Source organism: Chaetura pelagica, unplaced genomic scaffold (assembly GCF_000747805.2).
Source record: "Chaetura pelagica isolate M959 unplaced genomic scaffold, ChaPel_1.0 scaffold275, whole genome shotgun sequence".
Taxonomy (NCBI): Eukaryota; Metazoa; Chordata; class Aves; order Apodiformes; family Apodidae; genus Chaetura; species Chaetura pelagica.
In genome coordinates, this window is record NW_009953486.1 from 2,318,861 (window position 1) to 2,345,988 (window position 27,128).

General features: G+C 48.8%; 1 protein-coding gene across 1 annotated transcript in view; it reads left to right on the plus strand.

The window, feature by feature from the left end:
* LAMA5 (laminin, alpha 5) overlaps positions 1-27,128 on the plus strand; it is an 86,180-nt gene that overhangs the window by 27,311 nt on the left and 31,741 nt on the right. The window contains exons 3-15 of the mRNA XM_009998736.1: positions 10,010-10,127; positions 13,507-13,625; positions 13,871-14,041; positions 14,460-14,557; positions 19,216-19,331; positions 20,232-20,350; positions 21,132-21,222; positions 21,966-22,100; positions 22,560-22,622; positions 23,865-24,005; positions 24,379-24,516; positions 24,763-24,897; positions 25,345-25,479. Coding sequence (XP_009997038.1) covers positions 13,907-14,041; positions 14,460-14,557; positions 19,216-19,331; positions 20,232-20,350; positions 21,132-21,222; positions 21,966-22,100; positions 22,560-22,622; positions 23,865-24,005; positions 24,379-24,516; positions 24,763-24,897; positions 25,345-25,479 — 1,306 coding nt within the window. The 5' untranslated portion in view covers positions 10,010-10,127; positions 13,507-13,625; positions 13,871-13,906. The remainder of the gene's footprint in view (positions 1-10,009; positions 10,128-13,506; positions 13,626-13,870; positions 14,042-14,459; positions 14,558-19,215; positions 19,332-20,231; positions 20,351-21,131; positions 21,223-21,965; positions 22,101-22,559; positions 22,623-23,864; positions 24,006-24,378; positions 24,517-24,762; positions 24,898-25,344; positions 25,480-27,128) is intronic.

Consider the following 27,128-nt stretch of genomic DNA (forward strand, 5'->3'; position numbering starts at 1 on the left):
AACCCCAGAAGCAGAGATAACACACTTCAGAGAAACGGGTGAACTGGCAGACTGGAAAGTTCAAGGAAATTTGAACTTCTTGCCAGTCAGGATGCTTGTTTTTCTCACCAACTGCTCTGCATAGCCAGCTTGGTTTCTGATGTGCCTGAAGCAGCTTCTAGCTGAAGTTGGACCTCCTGTTATATACAAGTTCTTTATGTTTAGACCTGTATGACATCATGTATATTACTTCAGGAATTTATTTATTTTTTGTCATCTTAGTCCATTTAAAGGATGTTGCTCTTTCACTTGGCCTAAATCACAAAGTCTCTCATGTACCCTCCTCAGCTATTCCTCCCCTGCATTCTTGTTCCATTAATCCATCTTGTGATGTCTGACACCTCTACAAAGAGAAGAACGTAATCACTGGGCATTTTGTCTTGGTTTTCCATCCTCCCACCCCAGCCGTTTGGGAAGTCGGCATTATGTCATGAGGGATTTGTTGCTCCAATGGAGAGAGGTCTCCTGCCTGCATTGCAGGCTTCTTTTGTGGAGTGCCTGAGTTCAGGAGGTGTTGGAGGCAGAATGATGGTGACAGGGAGATACAATTTGCTACAGCGGAGATTTGTAGGGTCATGCCAACTCCAGTGGGTTCAAGACACTTTCAAACTAAAGTCCTTTCTTAAAGGATGGTTTTGAAAATTGTTGAGCATTACCAAACTGAGAACCAGGCATTCTCTCCTATCTGAATGTGCCAGTTTTGTGTCTTGAAAAATCTTCAGGCTTCTGCATTGGGTAGGCACCCCATCTTTATCAGGTTGTAATTTGACCACAACCAGTGTTTGCTGAGCTTAGACAGCACAGCTGGCAGCAGTGCAATGTAGGTCCCCCCTGTTGTGCCACACAGCCATTTACTTCAGCCCTCCCAAGCTGATCCTCAGTGGTCCAGCCTGTTTCTGTACAGAAACTGCAAAACGGGATGGCCATGTTGTGCTGCTGCTCCTCCTTCATTGCAGAGCAAAAGAATGAAGTGGTATGAAAGGTCAGACCAGATTTCTTTGCAAAGAGTTATTTGCTGTTTGGAGGAAGTTGAGGAATTTTGGCCCAGTGCATGCTGAAATTCCTGCTTGGTTGTGTGGGAGCTTCAGCTTGGGGGAGGCAGCTCCACTCACAAATCCATTGAGAGTTGGCCTTGACTTCTGTTTATAAGGACACAAGCACTTTGCATCTTGCAGGCTGTGTTTTGCCTGCCCCAGCTGGTAGTGGGGAGCTGTGCAGAAGAGCCCCTCTGCTCTCCCCAGCCTCCTCCCAGGCAGGTTCTCAGAGAAGGGGCTGCAGAACTTGAAGGACCCAAGTACACCAGAGGCTTTGAGCTCTGCTGTGCTGCACCGTGGACCTGTGCTTTCCCACAGCTGTGCCCATCCCTCTGGGTCTGGAATGTGCCATGTTTTAATGACTTGCTTTCATCACCGTTGCTGCCAAAGTCACGGATTCCTTCTATATGTTTTAAAAACAAGCAATCCGTGACTGTGGACAGTGTATTCTCTGCATCTCAGCACGCATCCAGCTGGGTGAACAGCTAACCAAATTAACTGAGAGCTGTTAAATTATAGAGGAGGAAATGGGAGAGACTGGAAGCAGAGCTGAGCTCTGACTGGCAAACTGTTGGTGAAATCCTCTTGTGGTGATATTATCCTTGACTGGTAGAGGGATTGACATGGTCTTTTAATGGGATTCTTTCTTTGTGTTGAAGGTCATAGTTTCTGCCCTGTTGGATTGCATTTTGATAAACAGGAGGTACCAGGCAGGACCATTGTTACCAGAAGTATTACAGCTCTTGACTTCAAGCCCATTCTCTCTCTGTCCCAGGAGTGGATGCACCCAGGGACGACTTAGAGATTGCATCTACAGCTGCTGGGACAATTTGGCAGTAGGTAGGACCTGGGCTGGGCTGTCCTAACAGCTGCGTAGAGATGGTCATTCTCTGGAGAAGAGGGACAGGTTTTTCTTGAAAGTTGAGCAAAGGCAGTGTTGAGGTGAGCCACTCTTGAGGGGCACTGTCCATGTAAACAGGAGCACTGGAGAATGACTCGGATGCAGAATGCAGAGGATTTAAAAGGCTTATTGCAGAGCAGTCCCATGCTGGAGCTCACTGGGAGGCATGAAGCCCTTCATCCTAGGCAGGGGAACTGGCTATGTCCTTGCAGGCCAGACATGTGCTTGTTGTCTAAAATTTGTCACGATAGGGTTCCATACTCCAAGGAGACTTTTGGTTTTTTTCCCATTAGCCTCTTGAAGTCTAGCTAGCATTAAAAACTGACTCAGTTCTTCCCTGTTAGTTACAAAAAATCCTCTCCCTCTGTGTGAGCTGACAACTCCCTGATGAGACTGCAGCTTTTGGCTGTCTCAAATAACTGCTGTCAGATTACAGCCCTCGAGTCATGCATTTCCTTAGCAATTTCAGATTTAGGCTGCAAGCACATTGGTGAGTATTAGCAAGCAGGAACTCCCTGATTTTTCTATTTATAGAAAAGCACTTTTTTTTCTGTATGTTTTGGGATTACTAGAGTTTTTGCTGGTATAGTTTTCATTTTGCTAAAATTAGTCACAAAGTCCTGTTAGTTCAAGGAAAAGAAATTAAGGCAAAAGACCATGGACCTTTGAGAATCAGCCCCAGGAACAATGTGATATTATTATTAGTCTGAAATCCTGAATGTAGTTACCGTGTCTTATTTCTGAAGTATTAGGAAGTCTTAAGGGCATCTTTTCAGCCAACACTGTGCTAGGATTTTGCTGCTGCTTGCAAGAGGATTAAAGCATGTGGGCAGGGTTGTAGTCCCCATGGTTGGGGTACCTGCTCCTCTCTGTGTTCTGTGGCCTCAGCCTGCTCCTGGGCTAGCCCCTGGGCAGGGTTGTAGTCCCCATGGCTGGGGTGCCCCAAGCTGTCTGCATTGTGGTGGCAGGAGAGCCTGCTTAGCCCTTCCATGAGGGTGTGCTAGTTCAAGTTTGGGCTAAAAGACAAATAGTTAAGTCTTGTCTCTAAGGGGTTACCCTACACTTCTCCCAGCAACCTAGAAAGTGCAAAGGCTGTGTCGGCCAAGTGCAGGGTATCTCCTAATGCACAGTGAAAGCCTAGTGTGGGTGAGGTCCTTATCTGTAAGTGACTGAAGCTTCATCCAGGGGAATTCCAGCCATTCCCTTCTGTCCTGACTGTGTATTGCTCTGCTGTGACACATCCCAGTACCTACACCCACTTCGGGCACGTCTTGCTCCAGTAAATGGCACCTGGGTAGCTGTTGGGTGAACACAGCTGGTTATGAATTCGGGAGGAAACCTCTCTGGTGGGGTTTAAACAAAGCTTGTGTTTGGGCATGTACAGGCTGGTGTGTCAGCAGCCCCTGAATGCTGCACGTGTAGCTGTGTGGCACTTGGTGTTGGCAGCTCCAGGCAGGCACAGATTTAATGGGATGTTCCCCAAACGCTGTGTCCTGCCCAGGCTCCTCTGTGTCTCTCTCCTTAGCGTCTGCTGGCTGAACCTGCTGTGTATCAGGATCTTGCTGCTATCCTGCTGGTGGTCATTTCTAAAACCTGACTATCTAAATCATCCGTTCAGCACTGGGCAGGCTTGTGGAGCCACAAGTGATGGCACTGCTCTGCCCTGCCTTGTGTCAAGTGCTGCAGATCTGTCTCCCAAGGATTTTTGGCAGGAAACGTGTGGCACTGGCTGGGGAGGAACAGCTCGCACAGGAGGATGCTGTGAAGATAAAGCAGTGCTGTGTGTGAAATTAGTGAATGAGCCAAATCCTCCTCAGAAGTGGAGTGTAAAGAAAACAAAATCCTTTGTGGAAAATGCTCTATCAGCTGTTCACCTAAGCCAAGCAGCTTAGAAAGGGAACAGGCCTGTTTAGAAAATAACATTGTAAGACACTGGGTTGCTGCTGCTGTTATGACACTGAGCAGGTTTCACACTGGAGTGTTTTCTTTGATCTCTCTCAACAAAGCCCTTGAGTTTTGAGAGAAAAATTTGAAAACAGATTGGTTTTCCCTGAGCCTCAGTGCTCACCCCCTACCCAGCCCTGCAGAGAGGTTTGAACAGCTCCAGCTTTGCAGCTCTGCCCTCTCCCCTTGGGCTTGGGTCTGCGTGGGGCTCTGGCATGTGTCCAGGGCTGCTGTCACCTCCTGGAGCTGCTGCAGGCTCAGGGCAGCTGGGGCACTGCTGCCCCTCAAGCCTTTGCCTTGTCCCAAACCTTCTGGAGGAAGGGAAGAGCTCACCTACCTACTGGGGCTGGCAGTGCTGCTTTCTCAGCGTGGGACACCCTGGAGTGTTTCTGAGTATGGATGTGATGAGTAGCAACGGAGTCTGCAGATGGTGAAAGGGGATGGGTGGTTGTTTCTAAAGCTCTGCTGCAACATCTTGGGATACAAGTATAGGGGACCTTCTAATTTAGAACCCTGTAACCCTGCATTAATAACTTGGAAAAATGTCATTTTCAGGAGTGAGGACTTGAGACAGAGACATACAAGAGAGGCAGGAGCTGCTATGAGCAAAAGAGGGAAGTGGGGGCTAAGTGTGTGTTTCAGTACCCGCCCATCTTCCAAACACTGACTTGTGCTTTTTTTGTGGGGGGGGTTTGTTTGGTCTCAGATACTTGAGTATTTCATTAAAAAGCCATGCCTGCTTGAAGGGGAAACACTTTTTTTGTGCTGCCTAGAAGGGTTGGAGTAATTCTTGTGTGACGGTAGGGACATACTTACGAGCAGCTGCATGTGAGAGATTTTAATCAAGGATTCTGAGGTATGGGCTAGGAAGAAATAAATCTGCTGTAGGACAGTCAGGCTGTTAATGAGTAACTCCACTGCATCAATGAGAATAAATGATTACAAGCAAAAGATGCAAGAGGGGTGGATCACTGACCTAGAGAAATTCAAAGCAATTCATAAGCTCTCTGGCTTTCCAGGGCTTTTTCAGCTTTCACACACTTTTTTTGTAGGGATAAAAGGTGCACAAAGAGACTCAATTGCTTGTTAGTTTTAGCTGCTGCCACTGCTGGGAAGAGCAGATGTGGTGCCAGCGCTGCCCAGTGTTTCCCAGCCTGATGAGTGCTCACACTTCCTGTAGCAGTTCCAAAGTGGTTCATCTGGGTTTCTTCCCCTTTCTCTGCCTCAGTCTAGGTTAGATGTCTGGAGCTGCTGTGCAGTGACCCAAACTAGGGTGCAGGTTGCCCCAAGATGCTGCAGGGTTCACCTGTGCAGGTGTGCAGCCCCTTGGGCTGGCCACCAGTCCTGACCATGCTGAGTGTATCCAGGAGACTCATGTGCCCCTAAGGAGTGGGATTAATTGTCCATGTTCTGTGCTGTTGAGTCACACCTGCTCAGCCACTCCATCTGATCCTTCCAGGAAATCCCAAGCAGGAATAGAGTAGCACTGGCAATGCTATCCACACACATGCTCCATGGGGCTATTTAGCAGTGGTTAGGAAGAGATGAGCTGCTTTGTTTTCACATGATGCTGTTTTAATAAGTCAACACCAAAGGTAATAAATCTGTCCTGCAGAAAATTAGAGAGTGGTTTACTATATAAACTACATCTGTATGTTCCAGGGCTGGGAGTAGAGCTGCACAGTTCCCAGTCAACTTAGCCTGCTCCTACCTTTTAGCCAGAGGGCCAGAAAAGGGCCTCCCTTGCTGGTTGTCAAAGACATAGTTTCCAATATTAGAACAATCTGAAGATTTGGTTTGCTTATTGAATGCTACTGGATGGCTTTTTGGCAATTTGGAGGAATGTGAATCTTCACTAAGAAACATGGGATGTGTCTGGGTCCAGTTTGCTGTTTTGTTTTCACATACGGCTCCCAGAGCTGGAAAACCGAAATCAGGGTCTCAAGGGAGGGAACAGAGGAGATGTGGGAGTTTGTCACCTTGTGCTGCTTACGTAGGAGGACAGATGGATGGACAGATAGAATGTGCTGCCACAAAAGCAGTTGCTTTCGTCTCTCTGGATCCTGGTTTTACTCTTCAAATCTTTGTGCTGTCAGACTGGGCAGCAGCCAGAACTATATTTTCTTGGGATTTTGGTGCTGGATAAAGCTCCCCACCATCCAAACATGATAGAAGGGATGGAGTGGGTGTGAGATGGAGAAAATGCCCTCATCCCCATCTTCCACTTCTGGGTCTGGGACTTGCTCTATCCTTCCAGGCACTGGGGGAGCTACAAGTGATTGTTACTAAGGAAACATGCTTCAAAGCCATCAACAGCAACCCCGGCTACATGTAGGGATGTTACTATTTTCAAAGAAAGTTGGTTGCTAATTTAAATACTTCTGTCAGAATTTCCTGGCTGGAAGCTCGTTTCATGACATCCCAGGTGCTGGCCAGGGGTCGAGTTTTACCTGGCACTCTTTCAGAGGTGGTAAGAGAGCAAGGGATCTGCTTGCCTGGAGACAAGTGTGTGTATCAAATCTGGTGCTTCACCTCCTTCCTCCATAGAGAAGAGAAAAAAAATTGCCTAAGAGGCTGGGAGCATAGAGGTTTTTATTCATCTAACTGATAATAAGAGCTAAATACAGTCTGGAAAAAAACTCCAACCATTTCTCTTGCAATATTGGTTGGGCAGAACTGTACTGGAACTAAACATGGAATGAAAAGTCTGGCTTTTGTGCCAGTTCTATTTTTAGAGCTACTGTTCTCTCTTTGTATCTCTCTGAGTTTTCTCAGCATATGCACTTGAGGCAAGCAATCTGCCTTTATTTTTTCCGGCAGGCTGTGATATTCTGCAAGATAAGGATGTTGGATGGAGGGGCAGGAGACTCACCAGATTTGACAAGAATCTCTCTGAATACCAGGATGCAAGTCCTGTTCCAGGACCGGGTTCACTGCGGTCACAGACTCCGGAATATTTTCAGTGCTCCATGTAGGAGTGACCCTAACCCTGATGTGCTGGAGGGGAGTGGGTGTGTAATATTGGCTGGCTTCTTTGTGTCCCAAAATTGCAGTCACAACTGGTATGAAATCCAGCAGCAGCCTAACAGTGTGCAGCAGTGCTAATGATGGGCTTGGGTATGGAGCATTGCCAGCATGTTTGGCTTTGAGAGCAGGAGCAGGACAGGAATATCTGAACTGGGCTTCAGCAGAGATACTGCAGCTGATCCAGCAAGAACCCAGAGGTTCTTGTTCTTTCCTGTAATAATGAAAGATAAAAAATTAGCATGCTGGCTCTGATCTTGGATGTTTAGCCCTGCCAGTGTGGTTGGGGCTGGCTTTTCAGAGAGCTCCTAGCAAGCATGGACACAGTTCTCCCCAGTGTCCAATGTGTTTGTGCACAAACCCACATCTCCTATGACTTGAAACATATTGAAACCAGCTACACCATCTCCTTTTACCTAGAGAGGGCTTGTAGGGCTCATGAGTGTCTGCCTGCCAACCCTGCCACTCCCCTGTCCCAGAAGCTCTTAGCCAGGGTGTGCAACCAGCAGCACTAGTTTTTGGTGGGTTTTTGGTGGTTTGGGGGGTTTTTTTGGCTGTTTTCACTTTGTAAAGCATTGAGCTCTGGGCTCGGTTTTGTGTCAAGTTTCAGTGTTTGTGCAAAACCCAACTGACCATGTACCAATGTGACTGGACTGTAACCCAGGCTCTGTAGAGGCAGGGGACTTCTGAGAACTAGAAGCCTGTGAGGAGTTTGTACATGAGGACATTTAATTAGGAACACTTATTTCCAGCATGAAACTGGACAGCAAGAAGGATCCCCCAGGAACTCCATGGGATTTACTGACTATAAGCTTGTAACTGGCTTTGTGAAAAGATAAATGCAGAAGATAGTGATATGCCTCATTTCTAATTTTATGTTGGTGGTTGCTGTTCATTCAGAGCAGAGGCTTTCTCAGTGCCTGCAACCAGAACATGTACACATGTGCTGGAGCTGCTGTGAATTTTCTCCACTAAAGGCTATGCAAGATGCCAGTAGGAGCATTAATTTATTCCCTGTAGAATAAAGCTGGAGGAGGATTTACAGTGGAGGGAAGATGTAACTTCACTGGTTGGTACTCAGTCCTGTTCCTATGCCAAGAGACAGATGTTAAGCTGTGAGAATTTGTCCTGCAGAGAAAGCAGCTGCCTGGACTGTAGCTTCTTGGGCTTCACTAACAAATAATATCTCTGCTGAGAGGCTGAGTGGACAAAAAATGCTGCTCCTTCAAAAAAGCTTAGTCTCTTGTGCCTTGACACCGTGTAGGCTGCAGAGAGAGATTAAAGCAACAATTAGGTCTGTTTTTTCTCAGTTTTTAGCAACTTGAAAGCATGTGTGTTTCCCCCTTGCTTGGTTCACAAGTCTTTTGGCAGCAGGGAACTATGTTGGGTGACCACTTTGATTTCTTCATTCTGCATGGCACCAGTCTTGACCAGTACAAACTCTGAGGGTTGTGACAAATCCCAGCCTCCTGCCCATTCCCAGCCAGAGAATGGCCTCTGACTTCCTGTGCTTCAGGATCTCACAGATTTCCCAGGTGGAGCTAGTTCACTTCTCCCCAGGCTTCATTCTTGAGGTCCCTTAGCCTACACCTAGGCATTGAGTTCAGTTGCCACCAGCCTGTGGTGGGCACCAGAGAAATCCCTGGTAAGTGGAGGAGAGGCTGCCCTGGAGCCAGAGGAACGTCCAGCCAGAGCTTGAGGATGTTTTGTCCATGTATCCTGCTTTGGAAGAGGCAGTGCCAGTCCCCAGGGCTGCACCCATCCTGTGCTCCACACCCACACGGCAGCGCTCAGACCCGCTTGCCTGAATGACCATAGCAAGGCATGAACTTGGAAGATTTCAATGCCTCTTCCTAAATGTTTCTTTTTCCTGTTGAGCATCAGGGCTATTTTGAAGGCATGTGAATTATTAATGCTCACCCTCTGGCTCCACAGCGTGTGTGGCTGGGGCAGGGCTGAGGTGCAGGCTGCTCTTCTGGCCCCCCTGCAGCTGCTCACTGCTGGGGTGGGCACAGAGCTGTCCTTTTGCTCCCCTTGTAGAAGTGCCTCTCTGGGTACCTGTTAGTCTTTGGGGATTGTATGATTGTACAGCACCAGCTTTGTATGAAGAGGGACTCCTGAGCTATAAATCTCTGCTTTTCAAGCACTAAACTCCCTTTTGGGTTGTTTTTGACGTTAGGAATTTTCTCTGATAAGAGAACTTTATTTGCCTTTAAATATCACTTTGTGACAGGATGATGGAGTGGGGATTCTTGGAGCGAGCCCGTGCCAGCCAGGGAAGGGGAATTCTGCTGGGGCTTTTGTTTCTCTCTAGCACTGACATTTTAGCTCTTTAAAAGAGTATATTTATTTTGTTCTTGGCAAGGGTGTGTGTGTGCACATGTCAGTGGCCAGACAAATGGGTAGCAGCCCAGTGTTAGAGTTGTACTGAAGCCAAGTGGGTCTCATGCACTCCCCTTCCCTGCAGCACCTGGAGCAGAGGAGCTGTGCTGGGGCTCTGCTGCAACCAACTTATTAAAAAAAAAGGTTTTGTGATGTTACGTGCAAGGTGCAGTTGGGTGTTCCCTGGCTGGTGTATGTATAACAGTCCAGAGTATCACCTGTTAGCCCAAGAACAGCCCAGAAGCCAAGTCTTCCAGAATAGCTTCATAGCAGCTTTTCATGGTCACCTTCAGAGGCTGGGAGTGGGGGCCAAGCCTTTGTCTTGCCAAGCCAGGGTGAGATTCCCATGGTAGAGCAGTGGCACAGGGATAAAGTACTACCTGCTTGGGCTGAGTCTAGGTCTAAGCTGTCACCAAGCACAGCCTCCTGGGTACTGTCTGTAGCCACAAAGTCTGTGTTTTGTTTGCATTTGGACTGGGGGGAGCTGAGCTCCCCAGCCTGGCTCTACAGCAGCCACGTCATATCATGATCCTTTTAGATACGGAGGATTTTGCTCCACAGGCTGCTTGTGAGCAGCAGCATCTGCAGAGCACCAGCTCCTTTTTTTGGCTTGGATCCCACTAAGCTCTCCCTGCTTTTCATGATGCCTCGAGCAGCCAGCTAACTCTGTGTTCCTTTCTTTCAGCTCTTCCATGTGGCATATGTCCTGATCAAATTTGCCAATTCCCCTCGTCCTGACCTCTGGGTACTGGAGCGATCGACTGACTTTGGCCTCACCTATGAGCCCTGGCAGTATTTTGCCTGTAAGTATGGCAGTGTTATGAGAGAGCTGCAGCTTAGTGCAAGGTAGCAAGGCCAGAGCAAAGACAGCTCTTTGTGCAGGTACTGGGCTGGGTTTGGAGTTGTTTCTGTCTCCTCGCTGTGATGCAGCACATGTCCTCTGTTTTTTCTGCCCATTAAGGCCTCAAAAGTTGAAGCTCAGTGATGCTTCTCAGGACAGGAGAACTTTTTTTCTCTCTAGGGCTAAGTGTATTTTTTTTAAGTATTGTCATAAGTGTTCAACCAAATCGTTGAGGATGCTGAAGTTGGCCCCAGTGTCAAGGGTTGGCCATTGCTGGTCTAGGTCTAGAACATGGGTTTTCCTGGATGGTATCTAAACTGGTGTATTTAAACTCCTCCAGGAGCAAACCAGCAGCTTAATTCTAAGTGTCTGTTGTCACAGAAAAATCCGGAGGCAGAAAATAGCCCCTTATTGGTTACCAGAGATCAGATACAGCCTGTGCAGGGCAGGGAGCCAGTCCTGTCACTGTGCATGGTGGGGTCTGGTACAGCCAGGTGGAAAGGGTGGCTGCAGAGAACCAGTCTGTGCACTTGAAACCTTTCTTCCCAATTCTCTGATCCCTTTAGAAACAGCTGGTTCTACTGATCTCCCTCCCAGTGGGTCTATGGGGTAGCCAGATGCTGAGGAAATTGTTAACCACCAACTCATCCAGAAGCAGCAGCAGTAATTTGAGTTAAGATCTACAACCAGAACATAAAACCTGGCAAGGAAGGACCTCAGAGTGCTCAGAGGCTTTGCCCTGGGCTGCCCCTACAGACTCGTATTTCTGGCTGACCAGTCAGCCTGTGCTTTAGCTTTGCTGGCCTTTCCTTGAGCTGCAGCCGTGTTACTTGCTGTGTTGCCTTAGTGCGGTAGCTCCTCTCCAGTGCAGATGGTTTCCCCTCTGCTGTGCACTGGTGGGGAATCACTGCTGTCAAACTCTGCTTTGTTTCCTTCTGTCTTTTCTGAGAATTTCCCTTCCAGCTCTGAAGCCTCTCTTGGGGCCCATTACAATCATGTTATTGGATGGTCTGGGGCTGAGCAAGGAGCTCTTGCCCTGCTTGCTTGTTCCTGTAAGGTCCGGAGCCCTCTTACCACCCCCCTGCAGAAGAGGCATGCAGTGACACAGCCCAGTGGAAAATTCCCATGGAAATAAAGAGGTGGCTGCTCCAAAACCTGCCAGATTTGCTAGCACATGAAGTCCTTTGCGGAGGTTTATTTTTGGCATGGGGAATTCTGTAGGTGGTCTAATAACCTTTTTACTGAACTGACCAGTGTTTTTAAAAGCAGCCAGCAGAAATGTAAGCATTCTCCAGAGACACTGGGGAGCCTTGCCATGGGTGACACCATCCCTGCCTGCTCAGCTCTGCCCCTCGAGCTCTGTGGGAGGTGTTCAGTTCCCTGAGGCTGCCTTCTGCCCCCAGCCTGGCTGCTGAAGTGCTGGTGGGCTTAGCTCTGCTGGAGGAGGGAAGAAATGACTGTTGTGGAAGCATCTGTTGGTGCAGCTGATGAACTCTCCTGGGGAGAGGGGCTGGAGGGACCATGGCAATGCAAATCCCCCGTGCCTCACAGCAGGGAGGCACCAGCCTTCCCTTGGCCACCAAAGGAGAATCAGGAGCACTGGGAAGAGATTTATGGTGGTCTTTATCCACATGAAGGGTTCCCCACACAGCATTTCAAGTAAGGACAGAAAATGAAAGATGCCCAATACCAGCTGTCCCTCCAGGCCCACAGAGCCTTGCCTGTCCCAGCCCCTTGTGTTGTGCAGGATTAGTTTTGGGCAGTGCCATTGCAGAGGGAAGGCAGCCACAGCACAGAGCAAGACTCTGTCCTTTACTCCTCTGAGGGTGGGCTTCTCCAGGCTTTTATTTCCTTAAAGCATTGTTGTAGTTCAAGTCTTACTTAAACTGTAGTTTAAGGGTTACTCTGGTTTAGCTCAGACAGAGTGCCTGGCTTCTGACTCACATGGTTGTGTAGATTTGCAATAACTGGAGAAATTTTTTGGTTTTCCCAAGTAGCTTCTCTTCCTGAGCATCCTGTCTCAATGCCCAGTGCTCTGGAAATCAATCATCTCAAGCCAGTGCTGACAGACTCTTTGCCTGGTGCTTCGGGATAAATTGCCTTTAAGAAGCACCTGGTGAAGCAAAGCTTGGGAGCCACATGTTAAATGTTTCCAAATCATCTTCCTGTGGATGCAACTGAGCTCCTGCTGTTGCCAAAACAGTGTTTCATGGCATGAAGCCATGTTTCCAGAGATGAGGTGTGGGTGGGTGCAAGCCAGAGCTGAAGGCAGGGGAGGCAGAAGCTTTCTGTGCTCTCCCCTGCCAGTTCCTCCTGTCTGGCTTAGTCTCCCAGTGCAGCATGCAGAGTGAGGGGCATGCCTCCTGGAGGCACATGGAAAGAGATTTGGGAGGATCATTCCTACAGTTTGGGCTAGCATTCCCCTATCAGGCAGCACAAGGATGTTGGATGTCCTGGGGATGAGGGTGCTGGGCTTGCAGGAGCAGCTGTGCTGGGAAGCTGGGACATTCCTCTGCCTTCAAGGGGAATTTTGGCATGCAGTGTCCACAAAGCAGGTGGCAGAGCTGGCACAGTGGCTGCCTGGTGGTGCCTGTCCCTGGCTTTAGCCAGCCTTGCATTGCCACTTAGTGGCAGAAGCCCTCAATAGCCGCCCCCAGGGGGTGGTCTGGGAAGCTTTGGCACTTCGGTTTTGTAACGTTGGTTTATCAGTGATTGCCAGAGTAAGGTGGGAGAAGGAGACATTCTACACACAGTTACCCTGTCTCTTCCAAACACTTCCAAGTCCCCTCCCCACGCCTGTTTGTCCACCCTGTCTTGGTGGGAGATGTTGCAGCTGTGGCTCTGGCTTGTGGCTGCTCCTGATGTGTGCTTCAGTGCTGCCTCACTCTTCAGGATTTACCCAAGAAGCTAAGGAGCCCCATGAACATGATGATACAAGCTGCTACATCAGGAGCAGAGCTCTAGCAGCTCAGCAGAAGCAGTGCAGCAAATCTGGTGCCAGCAAGGCAATACATTTAGACCAGGGTTAGAGCTCAAGCTGGTTAAACTGTGAGCTTAATGCCAAAATTAAGGGGTGGGTTTCTCTGCAGGTGGTCACTGTAAGTACAACGGGGAATTTTCTGACTCTTTTATTACTCTCATAGTGACTCCCTCCCTTAGTGGAGACATGTACATTGGCAGTGAGAGAGTTAATGATACAAAGCAACCTGTACGTGGTAAATGCTTAACAAAGAGTATGCACCCTTCCCTCCTGTGGGTCCCTGTGGGAAAATCAATACAGGGCTATGAATTGTTCCTTTCTTTCCCATCTTACTGCTCTCATCACACTGGTTGATGAACAGCTTCCAAGAGGGACTGCATTGAGAAGTTTGGGCTGCAAACCGTGGATCGAATCACCAAGGACGACCACGCCATCTGCACCACCGAGTACTCCCGGATCGTGCCTTTAGAAAATGGGGAGGTGAGCAGCTGCATGTTTTCATCCCCTGGGTTTTCAGGGTTTTGTAGTGACTGTAGATACCCTTATTAATTGGTTCCCTCTTGGCTTTTGGATGCTTATCTACTCAGTTAAATCTAATGAGACTGGCAGCGAACTGATTCAGTTGTCTTGAAATGAAGTAAAGATTGGGTTTGGCTAAGGGAGGGGTTAATTTTCTCCCATCTCAGAGGATCACAAAGATTTCTTTTCCCTCCTTGCATTCACAGATTGTTGTCTCTCTGGTAAATGGGCGCCCAGGAGCCATGAACTTCTCCTACTCTCCTCTGCTGCGGAATTTCACAAAAGCCACTAACATCAGACTGCGCTTCCTACAGACAAACACTCTGCTTGGGCACCTCATGGGCAAAGCTTTGAGGGACCCTACAGTGACAAGGAGGGTAAGACAGGCCTTGATACCTCTTACTAATGAGGCTGTGCGTGCCACCTCTGGGGAGGAGACTTCCATGAATGTTGCCCATGAGAATTTTCTCTCTCTCTGTATTTATGGTCCCCAAGTTGAAGGAATCTGCAGCAGATGTCACTGCTGCCATGGCTGGAGCTGGAGGCTGCTTGGGAAGAGCTGTGTTTGGCCCCAACAGTGTGAAACTGGGAAACACCTCTTGGTGTCACATGGGGTTTTCTGCCTGTGATGGGAGACCTGACTTGTAGCTAATGGGCTCAGGTCGAGCTTGTTGTTGTAAGGGAAATGTCCTGATGCATCATTTTAGTAGCTAAAGTCCTGCTGAGTTCTGAGTAGGGTAGCTGTGAAGCTTGTTTGTGAAGACATTAATGGCTACACTTTCTTGGTCTCTCCAGTACTACTACAGCATCAAAGATATCAGCATTGGGGGGCGCTGTGTCTGCCATGGCCATGCAGATGTCTGTGATGCCAAAGACCCTAATGACCCCTACAGGTACGTTTTTCAAAGTCTCAGTTCTGTGCAAAAAAACATTTGAATTGTTGTGCTAAGAATAAAAGATACTGGTGTGAGTTGTGACCTGTCCTGAGCTCGTAATTGTGCCAGCACTGGTGTTCGTGGCTCTGCCCTGTGAACAAACTGGAAACTGGTCCAGGCAAAGTAGCAAAAACTAAAAAGTTCTGTCGGGCCATCTCAGCCAGATCAGCTCTCTGGTCTGTTTCCCTGCCCACAACTTTGCCATTCCCATGGGAGCAGAGTGCTGGAACAGGAGGGTGGATGTGCAAGGCTAATACTGTTGTTGAACATGGAGGTTTCCCATCAAAGCCCAGGGCTGGCTTCTGAACTTGTTCAGAGAAGTCTCTGGCTTTCCAGGTGGCTTTTTAAGAATTGAAGCAATGCTCTCATAAATAGATGGTCTCCCAAGAAACCAGGGACTCTACTGCCCATTTTCTACTCATAAGAACCATAAATTGCCTATGCATGTAGCTAAACAGCTATTCTTTGCAAGAATACACAAGCGTGTAAAGCAGTTACATTGTGGCTCATGGGACTCTTCCCATCTGCCTTGGCAACTTGAAATGCCAAAGATCTGCTTCAAACCATGAAAGTGTTGCTTCTTAGCCATCTGTTTGCAGCCTGAATGTTGCCTTTATGAAAGGGATGGGTAGATTCAGCTGGACAAGGGAATCTTATATTACTTTCTCATCATGTAGAGATTTTGGATCTCCTAAAATAAAATTCCAGTGAGTCCCAGCCAAGGTTAAAGCTTCTAAGTATTAAAACAAAGATGTATTGGTAAGCAAGTCTGCCTTAGTGTGCCAAACTCTGGCAAAGACAAGTTAAGGAACTGTACATTCAGATATTTATTGTTTTTGTTTTAGCCTTTGGTGTTGCTGGATGCACAGTACACCTGTGTACCAGGGCATCTTCATGGTGCAAAATCATTCTTTAAAATACAAACACCATGAAATTTCTTGGGTGTATCTCCAGGTTCTCCAGAAAGGGAGGGAAAATTGAGGAAGGAGAGCTATGTTGGGATCCTTGTTTAATGCCACTTTGCTGATGACTGTCTCTGCCTCCCAGAATTCCCCTCCTCCACTCTCATTTGAATGCATTTGGCATCTTTAGTCTTGGCCCCAGCCTGTGCTCTAATGTTGCAGCACATGTTCATAAGCAGCTGTTGCATTTCACCCAGAGCAGATTGCACTTGCCAGGAAGAGAAAGCATTTCCTTCTTGGGTGCTTTGTACAGTCAGCACTTCACATCTGCAAAACCTTTTGGGATACATCAGGACAAAGATGTTGGGTTAACAGAAGAACTTCTCATGGCGTTACAGTACCCTGTTAGCAAGCCCAGGAGCATGGAGAAGTCAGCAGAAATGTGATACTTTAAGTTGAGAAAACGAATTATAAGTGAAAAGCTGGCATTCTCCAAGGCTCTGACAGCAGCTGTGTCCAGCTGCCCTGCAGAAGCAGGCACTGGTGGCCAGTCATCCCACCCCTCCTGCCCTGATGGAGCACGGACCCTGCACGATGATACCTGCCATCATGCTGCATGACAAGAGGCATCACAGAGGCAGCTGGGGCTTTGTGTCTCATAGGTCATGGCCCCAGCTGTCAGAAACACAACATGCCTTCAGAGATCTATGCAACCCATCTAAGTAGGAGACATGGTGTGTCCCTCTGCATATGTCCTGCTTCTTCAGATGCTGATGTGTGACAGCAACAGGGAAAGGAAATGCAAATAGAGGGAGACAAGAAAAGTGAATTGGCCCAGCCCTAAAAAAATCCCAGTTTTGTCAGCTTATCTGGGAGGTATTCACTTCTCATTTTAACATCTCTTCTACACATGTCTCTTTTTTGTGCCTGTTGCCCAGAAAGGCAGGATAAACTCTTTGATAGAGGTGAGCTAGAATTTTAGCTAAGACTTTAGGACATGGTGTAGCAACTGTCTCTCTTTGCCTCAAGATCAAATGGGCTGAATTCAGCAGAGTGAAGGAAAGTTCTCCTGGTTAAAGGTGCACACTGGCTTGATCAGGCACAAACCTTTCTTCTGGCAAACTCTGTGAGATGAGCATCAGAGAAGACCTGGCACGTTACAAAGAGAGACCAGACAAGATTCCTGTGTGCCTGCTGTTGACATGAGCTCAGGAGTACCCTGCATCTGTTGATAAGAGCAACTGTTTCATGGGTTCACTGCCCCATCATGGATGCCACAAGCATGAGAGGAGACAAACAAGAGTCCAGCTGCTGCTTCTGTGCCTGATGCTGAAGAAAACCAGCAAGGTGTTATTTAAAGACAAGAGCAGCCTGGCTGGTCAGAAAGCAGAGCTGCAGGAGGAGATCAGGGACACTCTCCCACTGCTGGATCCTGAAGACCAGCTTGCTCTTTCACATTTCAGAAGGGAGAGGACCATATGTGCTGCTAGATGGGTGCCATTTGCAAGTCCCTTTTGCAGGTGGTTTTCCCTCAGCACAGTCAGTCAGAGAAGGGCAATGTTTTTTTTCTTCACTGTGCTACTCAGATGTCCAGGCCAAGTCCAGATGCTGCACTCAGCTCCGACACAGCTGCTCCCTGCAAACTGTTTATAGTTTGTTATTGAACATCAATTCCAGTGGGAAGACTGTGGTTTTATATTTTACAGCAGGATGACCAGGAAATATGTGCTATGTGAACACAGCCGTTCCCTCTTCCTTGTATATATTAATTCAATGAAGCATGTAAATATTGTAGCTTATGCACATTGGTCCATAATTCATTAGCAGCACGGACTAAGCACAAGGTGCAGTAAAGCTGCCGTGATAGATGAGCTCTCTGAGAGGTTGTTGCTAACTCTAGACAGCAGAGACTAAATAAATAGCTGCTCCTCCATCTCAAATGTGCATCTTTACTCAGTGAGTGCCATCTTCTTGAATTCTGGGAACTGAACCAGTGCTTGTCAAACATCTTCAATGTTAAAGAGACAGGTTGTGTGGCTAAAGCCATGTCCTCCAGCTGGGGAGATTAACGCTGCTCAGCAGGTTTACAAGTGCCCTGACTTAGTGACCATTTTTCTCCACACATATGTGTATAGATGTTAATCTTGATCTCCAGCTGCTGCTGTGGAAAAAACCCATTAAATTTTGGTTTCTTGGAAGTTCTGGGTGGTAGTCAGCCAGGTGAAAGGTCTGTGCATGGTCTCATTACAGAGGCACGGCCAAGGTTTGTCTCTCATTGCTTCTCTCTCTAGGACTGCAAAACATGGGGAGTACAAAGTTCCTGGTGAATATTTCAGGCTCATTTCTGCCATTCAGGCTCCAGCCAATATCTCAGGGGCTTGGTTTCATGCCTGGCCTCTGCCAGCCACAGCCCAGCCTGGGATTTTGGGCAGAAACAGGGCATTATGAATGCTAAGAGCTGACTGTGGCAGTGTTCCAGAGTAGCTGCAAAAGGAGGAACACCAGCAGGCCTGGGGCCTCCTGCCTCTCAACCCCTCTGGCTGAAGCCAACATACTGAGTGTGGCTCCTGCCTGCATTGCCCTCAACTTTCAGATCATCCCATATTTCATTAAAATGAGTTAAATTATCCCAAGATACTCCCTCTGTCTGGCTATTCACTGTACATCCACTTTAAAAGTACATGAAGCTGGAAATCATGATACTCAGGCCACTTCAACCATGGAAGAGTGTGTCTGCACCCCTGCATGTCACCCAGAATGACTGCTCCACTGATTTCTAATGTTTTAAAAAAACTACATTTATTTTTAAACACTTCCTTTGAATGGAAAGGCATTGGAGGAGGGAGAGATGGGAGTGGCAGACTGGCCCTGAGGGGAAATGAGTAATTGCACAGATAAAAGCTGGAACACGCTGTATTATCCATAAGTCTAATACAACAGAAAGCGTTTGTGTTGGATGGGAATCGCCTCCTGCTAAGTGGAAGTTTTGGAGATGAGGTCAGTGATGTTAATGAATCACCGTTGCAGTCGGGCAGGGACGGGACCCGGCGACTGTCGAGATTCCTTGCCTGGCGCCTCCGGAGCTGCCTGTTTACCCAGCACAGCCCTGCCTGCTGAGGAAGCAGGAGGTGCGTTTCATAGGGAGCACAGAGCCAGCACCTGCTGGAAACTTAATTCATATTTCATGACCTTTCTCTCTGCAAGCACAGGTATAGCTGGAGGAGCAGATGGGGGCCCACGTGGCCCATCTCTCTTTGGCTCATCATTTAATGATGCACGGTGGTGGGGACACCTTTGTGTCCGTGCACCACACAGCTCCCCGTCAAGTAATATACTGCAGCTCAGGTTCCTACCACCGTCACCTCCAACCATTTCATGTCTTATTGGCTGTACACCTGGCTGGGAACTGGCACACTGATTTTTCTCTAATCTTTGTCCCCCTGTGAAGAAAAGAGGAGTGATGGTAGAGGAGAAGAAAAGGAGAAAGTAGCACTGGCAGAGCAAAGTTTGGTGTTTGGCTCAGAAAAAAAAAACCCAACATAAAATCAGCAATTCAAAAATTTAAAAAGTGCCTTAAAAGCCTCTTTTCCAGAATATGCAGATTAACAAATATCACTTGTTTGTGTATCTGACTAGCAATGGTTATGCACAGTGGGGTGAAGTGGGGCTCCCCACCCCACAGGCTTGGCTGTAGCTCGTTGCTCTCCCTTGCAGGCTGCAGTGTGACTGCCAGCACAACACCTGCGGCGGGTCCTGCGACCGCTGCTGCCCCGGCTTCAACCAGTTCCCCTGGAAACCCGCCACTGCCGACAGCGCGAACGAGTGCCAGCGTAAGTTGGAGTTGAGTTTTTCCTGCCTGTTCCAGCTGTTTTGCAAAGCACAGGTTGACCACGTTTCACCAGCCTCTTGGCAGCGTAGAGAAGCCGTTCACTGCAGTGGTTGGTGTTGAGGTGTGTGACAGTGGGTGAAGAGGAGGTGACTGGCACTGCAGAGAGGACAGTTTGCATGGTGTTTAGTTGTGCTCAGTCAGGGCTCACACAGGGAGGCCTGCTAAGTCTGTTCCAGTTCCTCCTCCATGTCCAAGGGTTCGTGCAGGCAACTCTTGTTGCTCAATTCTGTCTCCAAGATGAATTACATTCGGATGTGTTTACATACAAGACATCTTTATTTGTCTAGAGAAACCTTTGGTAAATGCCGACAGTGGAATTCATGCTGCAGTGGGAATGCAGAGTGTGGAGCAGAGCTGCATCACATGCTGTCTTGTAAATGTAGAGCAGCAAAGGATAGTTGGATCTTAATCCTGTGGGTTTATAAAGAGCACCCTCACTGTGTGCTGAACTTTACAGCTCACCTCCATCCAGGCTCAGATAAAAGAGCCAAGAACATTGCCCTCTAAACCAGACTACTTGGGGCCCCAAAGCTGGGTAATCTCTCTTTCTTGTCTCTACACGCCTGCACATATTTTACTTCTGATTTTGTGCCTGCTGCGTTTTTTTGGTTGCAGACTAGACTTTGTGAGAGAATTGCTACTTCTGTGCTTTTGAACTGGAAGGCTCTGGGAGACTGGGTGATCATGCAATCCCCCAGATGTATTTGAGCATCTTTCCTTATTGAAATGTGATCCATCCAATGTCAGACCCATGCAGAAGAGTTCTTATCTTGAGAGCCAGCTGGTGACGGAAGGATCTTGGTGGACTTGAGGCTTAGCTAACATCTCTTTGTTATTTCAGCTTGCAATTGCAATGGTCATGCCATTGACTGCTACTATGACCCAGAGGTGGATCACCACAAAGCCAGTAAAAGCCGTGAGGACAAGTTTGAAGGGGGAGGTGTTTGCATTGATTGTCAGGTAGGCCATGGAAAAGGCTGTTGTAGATTCTTGTGTTTGTTGTTGCTGTCACCCTGGAGTTCAGCCTTGCTGGCAGCTTTGCCAACCCCATTACACACCCTCTGTTATCTTAATTAGGTCTCTCTCTGGAAATTCAGTCTCTTTGCTATAGATTCAAGGAGTGTGCACCAGTAATGAAAACACCAGTTGTGTTCCTACCTGTCCCCAGGGTAGCACCATTATCTTTCTGATGTTTTCTGATGTACATTGGGAGGGACAGGTTGGTGCTGAGCTCATTGGAAACTCCCTGCCTAGTTTGCAGAGTTCAGGTGCTGCCATCTCTCTGGATCTCTCTCTGACTATCAAAATGCCGATCTCCATAGCCTCTGAACTTCCCAATGAAAGAGGCAAAGTAGCTCTTCTGTTCCCAGGTTGACGTGAGATGGTTTATTCATGCAGTGGCATGAAACTGGAGTGACTTTTAGCTGTGCTGGGAGGAAACAGAATGCTCCTGCCCTCCTAGCACAAGGTGGTCAGGACATTTTACCATCTGAAGCAAGTGAAATGGGCTTGAGGTCAGATATGAAACTGAAATTCAGACCAGGCTTATGGGAGGATACACAGTTTGCAGGAAATGCTTGGGATTCAAATTGATATATGTGGACTTCGGAACAGATTTATGCCTTCCATGCACTGACACTTCTGAGTTGCTCTCTCTGGACCCTGAAGCTGTAAATGTGGTAGATGAACATTCATTCTGCGGGCAAAGGAACTGATGCCCCTCTAACCTACTGTCTTTCAGCATCACACCACTGGCATTAACTGTGAGAGGTGCATCCCAGGATACTACCGGTCCCCTGACCACCCGATCGACTCTCCGTACATTTGCTATCGTGAGTGTAATTTCCCCTGCAGGCTGTAGATGCCTGCTTGGGCTTGATGATGCTGGGGAAGGTGGTCTGAAGGACTGGGCTGAGAGATTTTTCTGGTCTAGGGAGTCCAGCAGTGTAAGATCTGTGGCTGTGTGGGTGGTTCTTGCCGTAGCTGGCACTGCCCATGGGAATGTATGTGTGCATGCAGCCATCTGTACACACAGGTGGTTTGTCTGCAGCATCTGTAAAATCAGAAGTGGTGGCATGTTCTAAGGCTGGAATGAGCTAAAAATGTGTCATTACCCCTGATGTTGCCTGCAGTGTAGTTCAGTCCTAGCTGTCATCTCTGTGCCCTTTCAGCTGGTACTTGTGGACCATTGCTCTCCATGCCCTAAAACAGGGATTTCTAGGCAGCAGTGGATTGTATCCATCTTTCTGGAGAGCTAATCTCATTCTATTAGCTGTGACACATTGCAGCAGTGTGCTGCCACCACCTCGTTGGGGAAATTGGGGTTGCCTGGAGAAGGAAGTTGAGGCTTTTCTGCTTTACGTGGGATCCTGCAGTGGGACAAGCACAGCAAGAGCAGTTCCTCTAAACCAGACCCCTTCTGAAGACACACAATTGCACTTTTTTTTTGAGAATCACAGCAGATGCTGGGGTCTTTTACAGAGGCCCTGTGTTGTAGAGATGCTTCTGTGGTGCTCATGGTGGGTCTAAGGGGCTCAGGTAGTGACAATCACTGCTAGCTTGTCCCTTTCTGCAGGCTGTAACTGTGAGTCTGACTTCACCGATGGCACCTGTGAGGACCTCACTGGCCGCTGCTACTGCAAACCTAACTACACTGGGGAGCACTGTGATGCCTGTGCTGAGGGGTACCTCAACTTCCCCCACTGCTACCGTAAGTCAGGGGTGTGGAGCTGTGGGGTGGCCAGGTCTGGGACCCCACATACCCAGCGGGTGCAGGAAGGGCAACAGCTCCTCTTGGGGCTGCTCTTCAGGTGCCTTTTTCCATGCTACATGGCACTTCTGTCCCAGGAGCAGTTTGTGCAGGTGGGAACAAGTCCACATTTGGTTTTGGTGGGAGCTGGACCAAAGATGAGGGCTGAACCTGGCTCTCTGGAGTCAACAGGAGCTTCCCATTTGGCTAAAGCCTCATCTCTCTGTGAAAGACATCCTTCCAGAGCCCAACTTGTAATGAATTGCAATGGATCTTTGTTTAGTCGGATGTCTGCGCTTTGTTCCAAGTTCCATGTTTTCATTCAGCCTGTCAACTTTGGGACTGTTGAACTGTTGATTTGCCAACAGGATTTCTTGGAGCGTGTGTGATGACCTGTGCAATGTTTCTTTCTTTGTGTAGCCATTCCAGCTTTTGCTCACAATGATACTGGAGAACAAGTGCTCCCCGTGGGACAGATAATAAGTAAGCAGTGCCATTTTCCTTGCTGCCTTGGCAGTCACCATGCTGGTTTTGCTGTTAGATCTCGCTACCCAATGCAAGATCAGGTCTTCAGCTTACTGGGCACAAATGTTGTAAGAGACAGCCCTGACAGAGTGGTTCTGAGACAGGAGGTTCTGAGGAGTGAGGGACAGGAAGGTTTTTCCATGTAGTTATGTCCCTTCTGGCCTCTCTTTAAGGGACATTCCAAGACCACAGAGGGGCTGTGGCTGAGCTGGAACCTGAGATAGGTTCTCCCAAACCTCAGCCTCTGGGTTAGATACAAACCTGTCCTTCTGCCACATCTGTGTGCCCTGTGTTTTCCATATGGACAGCACAGCAGGTCCTAGCCCTTGCTCCCCTCTGCAAGAAGCTGCAGGCAGCACGGCTGTGGGAGCATGCACAGGCAGCCCCTTGCTCTATGTTCCTTTCTCTTGTTTTGAAAGCTCACCCCTGCCCCCATCCCTGCTCCCTTCCATCCCCCTCTTCTCTGATGCTCACTCTCCTCAGTTCATCTCCTCCCCTGTGCTTTTTTTTAATCTCTTTTCCCACTGAGTCCTCCCCTGTCTCATGCTCCCCAGTGTGCTCCAGATAACCTTTTCCTTCCTTCTGATATTTTAAACTCTGTATCTTTCAGACAGGTTTTTTCTTTCCTGAGCCGGAATTTCTCACTTCCCTTCTCGTTTCTCTGCCCCCCCCTCCTTCTGGTTCTTGGATGATTTTTATCCTTTCCCCTCCCAGCTCTGCTACTGCTGTTGTCAGGGCTGGCCAAGAGCCTCAGCACTAGAGCACCTGGCAGTGGGAAGGTCTTGGATGCAGCTGAGCATGGAGTAACCAAAGAGAAACCACAACCCCCCACCCTGATTAGCTGAAACTTTTGGTAATTCCCACACAGCTCTGGGGCACTGCTGCATGAAATCAGCCCTGTTTGGGCTTGGGCAAGCAGCATTTGCCTGCCCTCTGCACTGCCCTGCTGCCCATCCAGCACCTTGCACATCTGCCCGATGCTGATGCCTCCCAACCCCTCTGTGACCCCACAAGCCAGGCGTGCTGGTCACCTGAGCAGGGTTTGGTTAGAACATTTTTATCTGGTAGGAAGGCTATTAGAGACGAAGGCCTGAACTGTTGTCTGTCATGGCAACTCCTTCCCTCTCCTTATGGAACCCTTGCCCAGCCACAGAGGTCAACTGACAGTGTGGTGGTGTTTTTTGTGTGCCCCCTCTCCAGACTGCGACTGCTACGCCGGTGGGACCGAAGGCAACGCCTGTCGCAAAGACCCTCGGGTGGGGATGTGCGTGTGCAAACACAACTTCCAGGGAACACAGTGTGACCAGTGTGCCCCAGGCCACTACGGACCCAGCTGCCAGCGTGAGTGACCCAGGGTCAGCAGTCCCAGCTCACTGCTCACTTCCCTGCTCAGGGGAAGCCTGCCTCTCCCTGTCCTCTGGTTGTGCTGGGGAGGAGGAATTCTCTGGCCTCACATCCAACTGACAAAGTCCCACAGCTTTTGCTGCTGTTTTCCACCCTGACCCGACCCTCCAGAATCCTCCCAGCCTTAGGGTGCTCTTGAGAAGTTCCCTATGGATGTGAGCTATGGGCTAGGCCTGCTTGCTGTCAGCTGTGTCCCCCATGGTTTCCCTAGTGACTGCATTTCTACCCCAGAGGAACAGATGCTCTGCTTCCTTTCCTAGGGGAAAGACTAAGGTGCTGTTTATTTACTAGTGCCCTTGTTGCTTTCCAGCCTGCCAGTGCTCCGGCCCCGGTCAGTATGATGGCACCTGTGACCCCGAGACAGGACAGTGTCTGTGTCGAACAGGATTTGAAGGGCACTTGTGCAACCAGTGTGCTCCAGGCTACTTCAACTACCCCCTGTGCCAGCGTGCGTATCTGCCCTCCCACGGGCCTGGGTGGCCCATGCAAAGCCAGAGCCTTCTGGCAGGGTTTTTAAGTGGGAAGTGGGTTTGTGGGCGTTTTGGAGGATACATGCAAGAGACAGAGATCAACAAGCTGAGCGCTTAGAGCAGCAGCACCTAAATGCCCATCTGAGAACCTCAGAGAGGAAGCAATTGCCATGATGGTTTCCCCATGCTCCCAGCACGAGACCAACAGTTTCCTTCTCTTGCAGTCTGTGGCTGCAGCGCGGTGGGGACGCTGCCGGGGGGCTGTGACTCTGCCGGGAGGTGTTTCTGCAGACCCGAGTTTGCTGGGCCACGCTGTGAGCAGTGCAGTCCTGGGCACCACTCCTACCCCCACTGCTATGGTAAGGAACCTTCAGTTCCTGCTGGTCTGTCACCCTCTGAAAAACATACCTGTTTTGGCAAGACCGGTGTTTCTCAAAATTTTTCTGAAGGTCATGGATCATGCCAAAGCCTGGAAGACAGAGCAGTTCTTATCAGTCACAGTTCCTTGTCACAAACCTGCTGTGACCTGGTGTCTCAGCTTATGCTCTTTTTTATCTGTCTTTTTAGCAGTCACCTACTAAACTGCTGAGGAAAGTTGAATGAGCTGTAAAAGCCCTCAGTGCCATTTTCCTGGTATGGCCGTAACTCTAGCTGGAAATACTCCCTGTCTCTCCAGGGGATTAAGAAATTAATTTAGTTCTGATGGAAATTACTAATTGCTGTGAGGCTGAATGACAATTCAGGCCAGCGGTGGCTGGCCGTGGATCACATGTTTGCTCAGACTGTTGAGAGTCCTGCTCTTCCAGCTTGCTCCTGTGATTCCCGGGGTGCTGTGGACAATGACTGCAGCCCTGCTGGCCAGTGCCGGTGCCACGTGAATTTTGCTGGACACACCTGCAACCAGTGTGCCCTGGGCTTCTACGGGTACCCCAGCTGCACACGTGAGTAACCACTGCTGGATCTCAGGGGAGGACAGGGAATGCTACTGGCTTTGTAATGGTTTTCCTTTCCATAATCCATCTCCAAGGGTTCTATATAAATACAGATGCAGCAGGAGTCAGTTTTCCTGTGCAGTTCAGCTGGCTGTGCCACCTGACAGGCATGCTCTATAGTTAGTAAACATCTTAAAGAAATGCTTCCCCAAATGCCATGTGGTTTGTCTCCCCAAGTTCATTCACTGTCAGCAACTGCAGGAGCTTGGGTCTGCTCAGTTTGGAAATAAATCCCAGTCTGGACGTATGGACTCTAATCCAGTGACCTATTAAGCAGCAGACCTGCAGAGTATGACTGGGGAGCAGCTGTAGTTCAGACTCTCTCTCCAGAAGCAGTGTGTGCACCTGCCTGTGCTCAGGCTTGAGTGCCTGCAGCCAGAGAAAGTGGGGTAACAAAGTCTCAAATCCCATGTTCAGGGTGCCAGGAGATGCTCAGGTGTGGTTCATGTGACACCTCCAGGCTCTTCAGGGCTTAGTCCACCTTGGTTCATGCCCATGCACAGGAGGAGCAACTGTGCTGAAACCAGCAGGAGTATGGTTGTACAACAGGGTGAACAATGAGGATCAGGATTTGGAGTTTCATGTCAGTCCCAAATTCTAGGTGTCTGTTGGCATGGTGAGAGCTTTGTGTCCAGTTCCCTGGGCACTGCATTGCTCCTGGAGCTGGTGCCAGGGCTCAGCTGTGCCTGTGGCAGGTGCCTGTGGCCTTAGATACCCTGAATAGCCTTCCCCAGCTCCGGGCAGAGTGTCCCCATCTCCCTCCCTGTCAGCAGTCCGACTGGAAGCCAGATGTACTTTTATGTCTCCCAGCAAGAATTTACTGCTCATTAAAAAATAATCTGTGACACAATTTCCCTGAAGCAACAAAAGAGCATCATCACCCCCTTGCACTGTACTAAATGTAGAGGCTGAGCCCTGGCCAGCTGGCAGAGCTGCTCAGCAGCGCTGGTGCCGGCAATCTGCCTTTGAAGGGGCTGGAGGCAGAGATGAAATGGTCTCACAGGAGTTCACTAGTCACCTCTTTTTCTTTTTTTTCTGTCTCGTAAAGCAGCGTCCACATTGCAGAGCTGCAGAGGAATAAGAGCAGGGAAAGGAGAACCTGATTATTATTTTTCTAATCTGTTATTTTATGAAAAATGTTTTCCTGTTAGCTAGTCTGGGGACATCAGCCTCAAACAGCCCCTTTGGCAGGGACCTGAGGAATGCTGGCTGGGCAAGGAGGGCACGAGCAGCTCTCTGGCAGCTTGCTGACCTTTCATGTGATAGGGCAGCAGGATGTCCTGTGTTTGCAGGAGGCAGGCCATGCAGGAAGCTGCAGAGTCATTGCCCTGCCTTGCCCTCAGCTGCTGGCAGTGCCATGGCTGTGTCGTTGGCCTTTACACTGTCCACCTGGCACACCTTGGTGGCCAAACACTGCTCTTGGGTGGTTGGGTGCAAATGGGCATTTGTAAGGTCTAATCTGTCACTGGTTGCTGACCTTTGTGAGGATAAGATCACACATTCCCCTTTTCCTCAACTAAAACTTCTCCCCCTCTCCCAAAATATGCATAAATGTATGTGAATAGGTGTGATAAACATAACAGTTTCCATTGTTATTC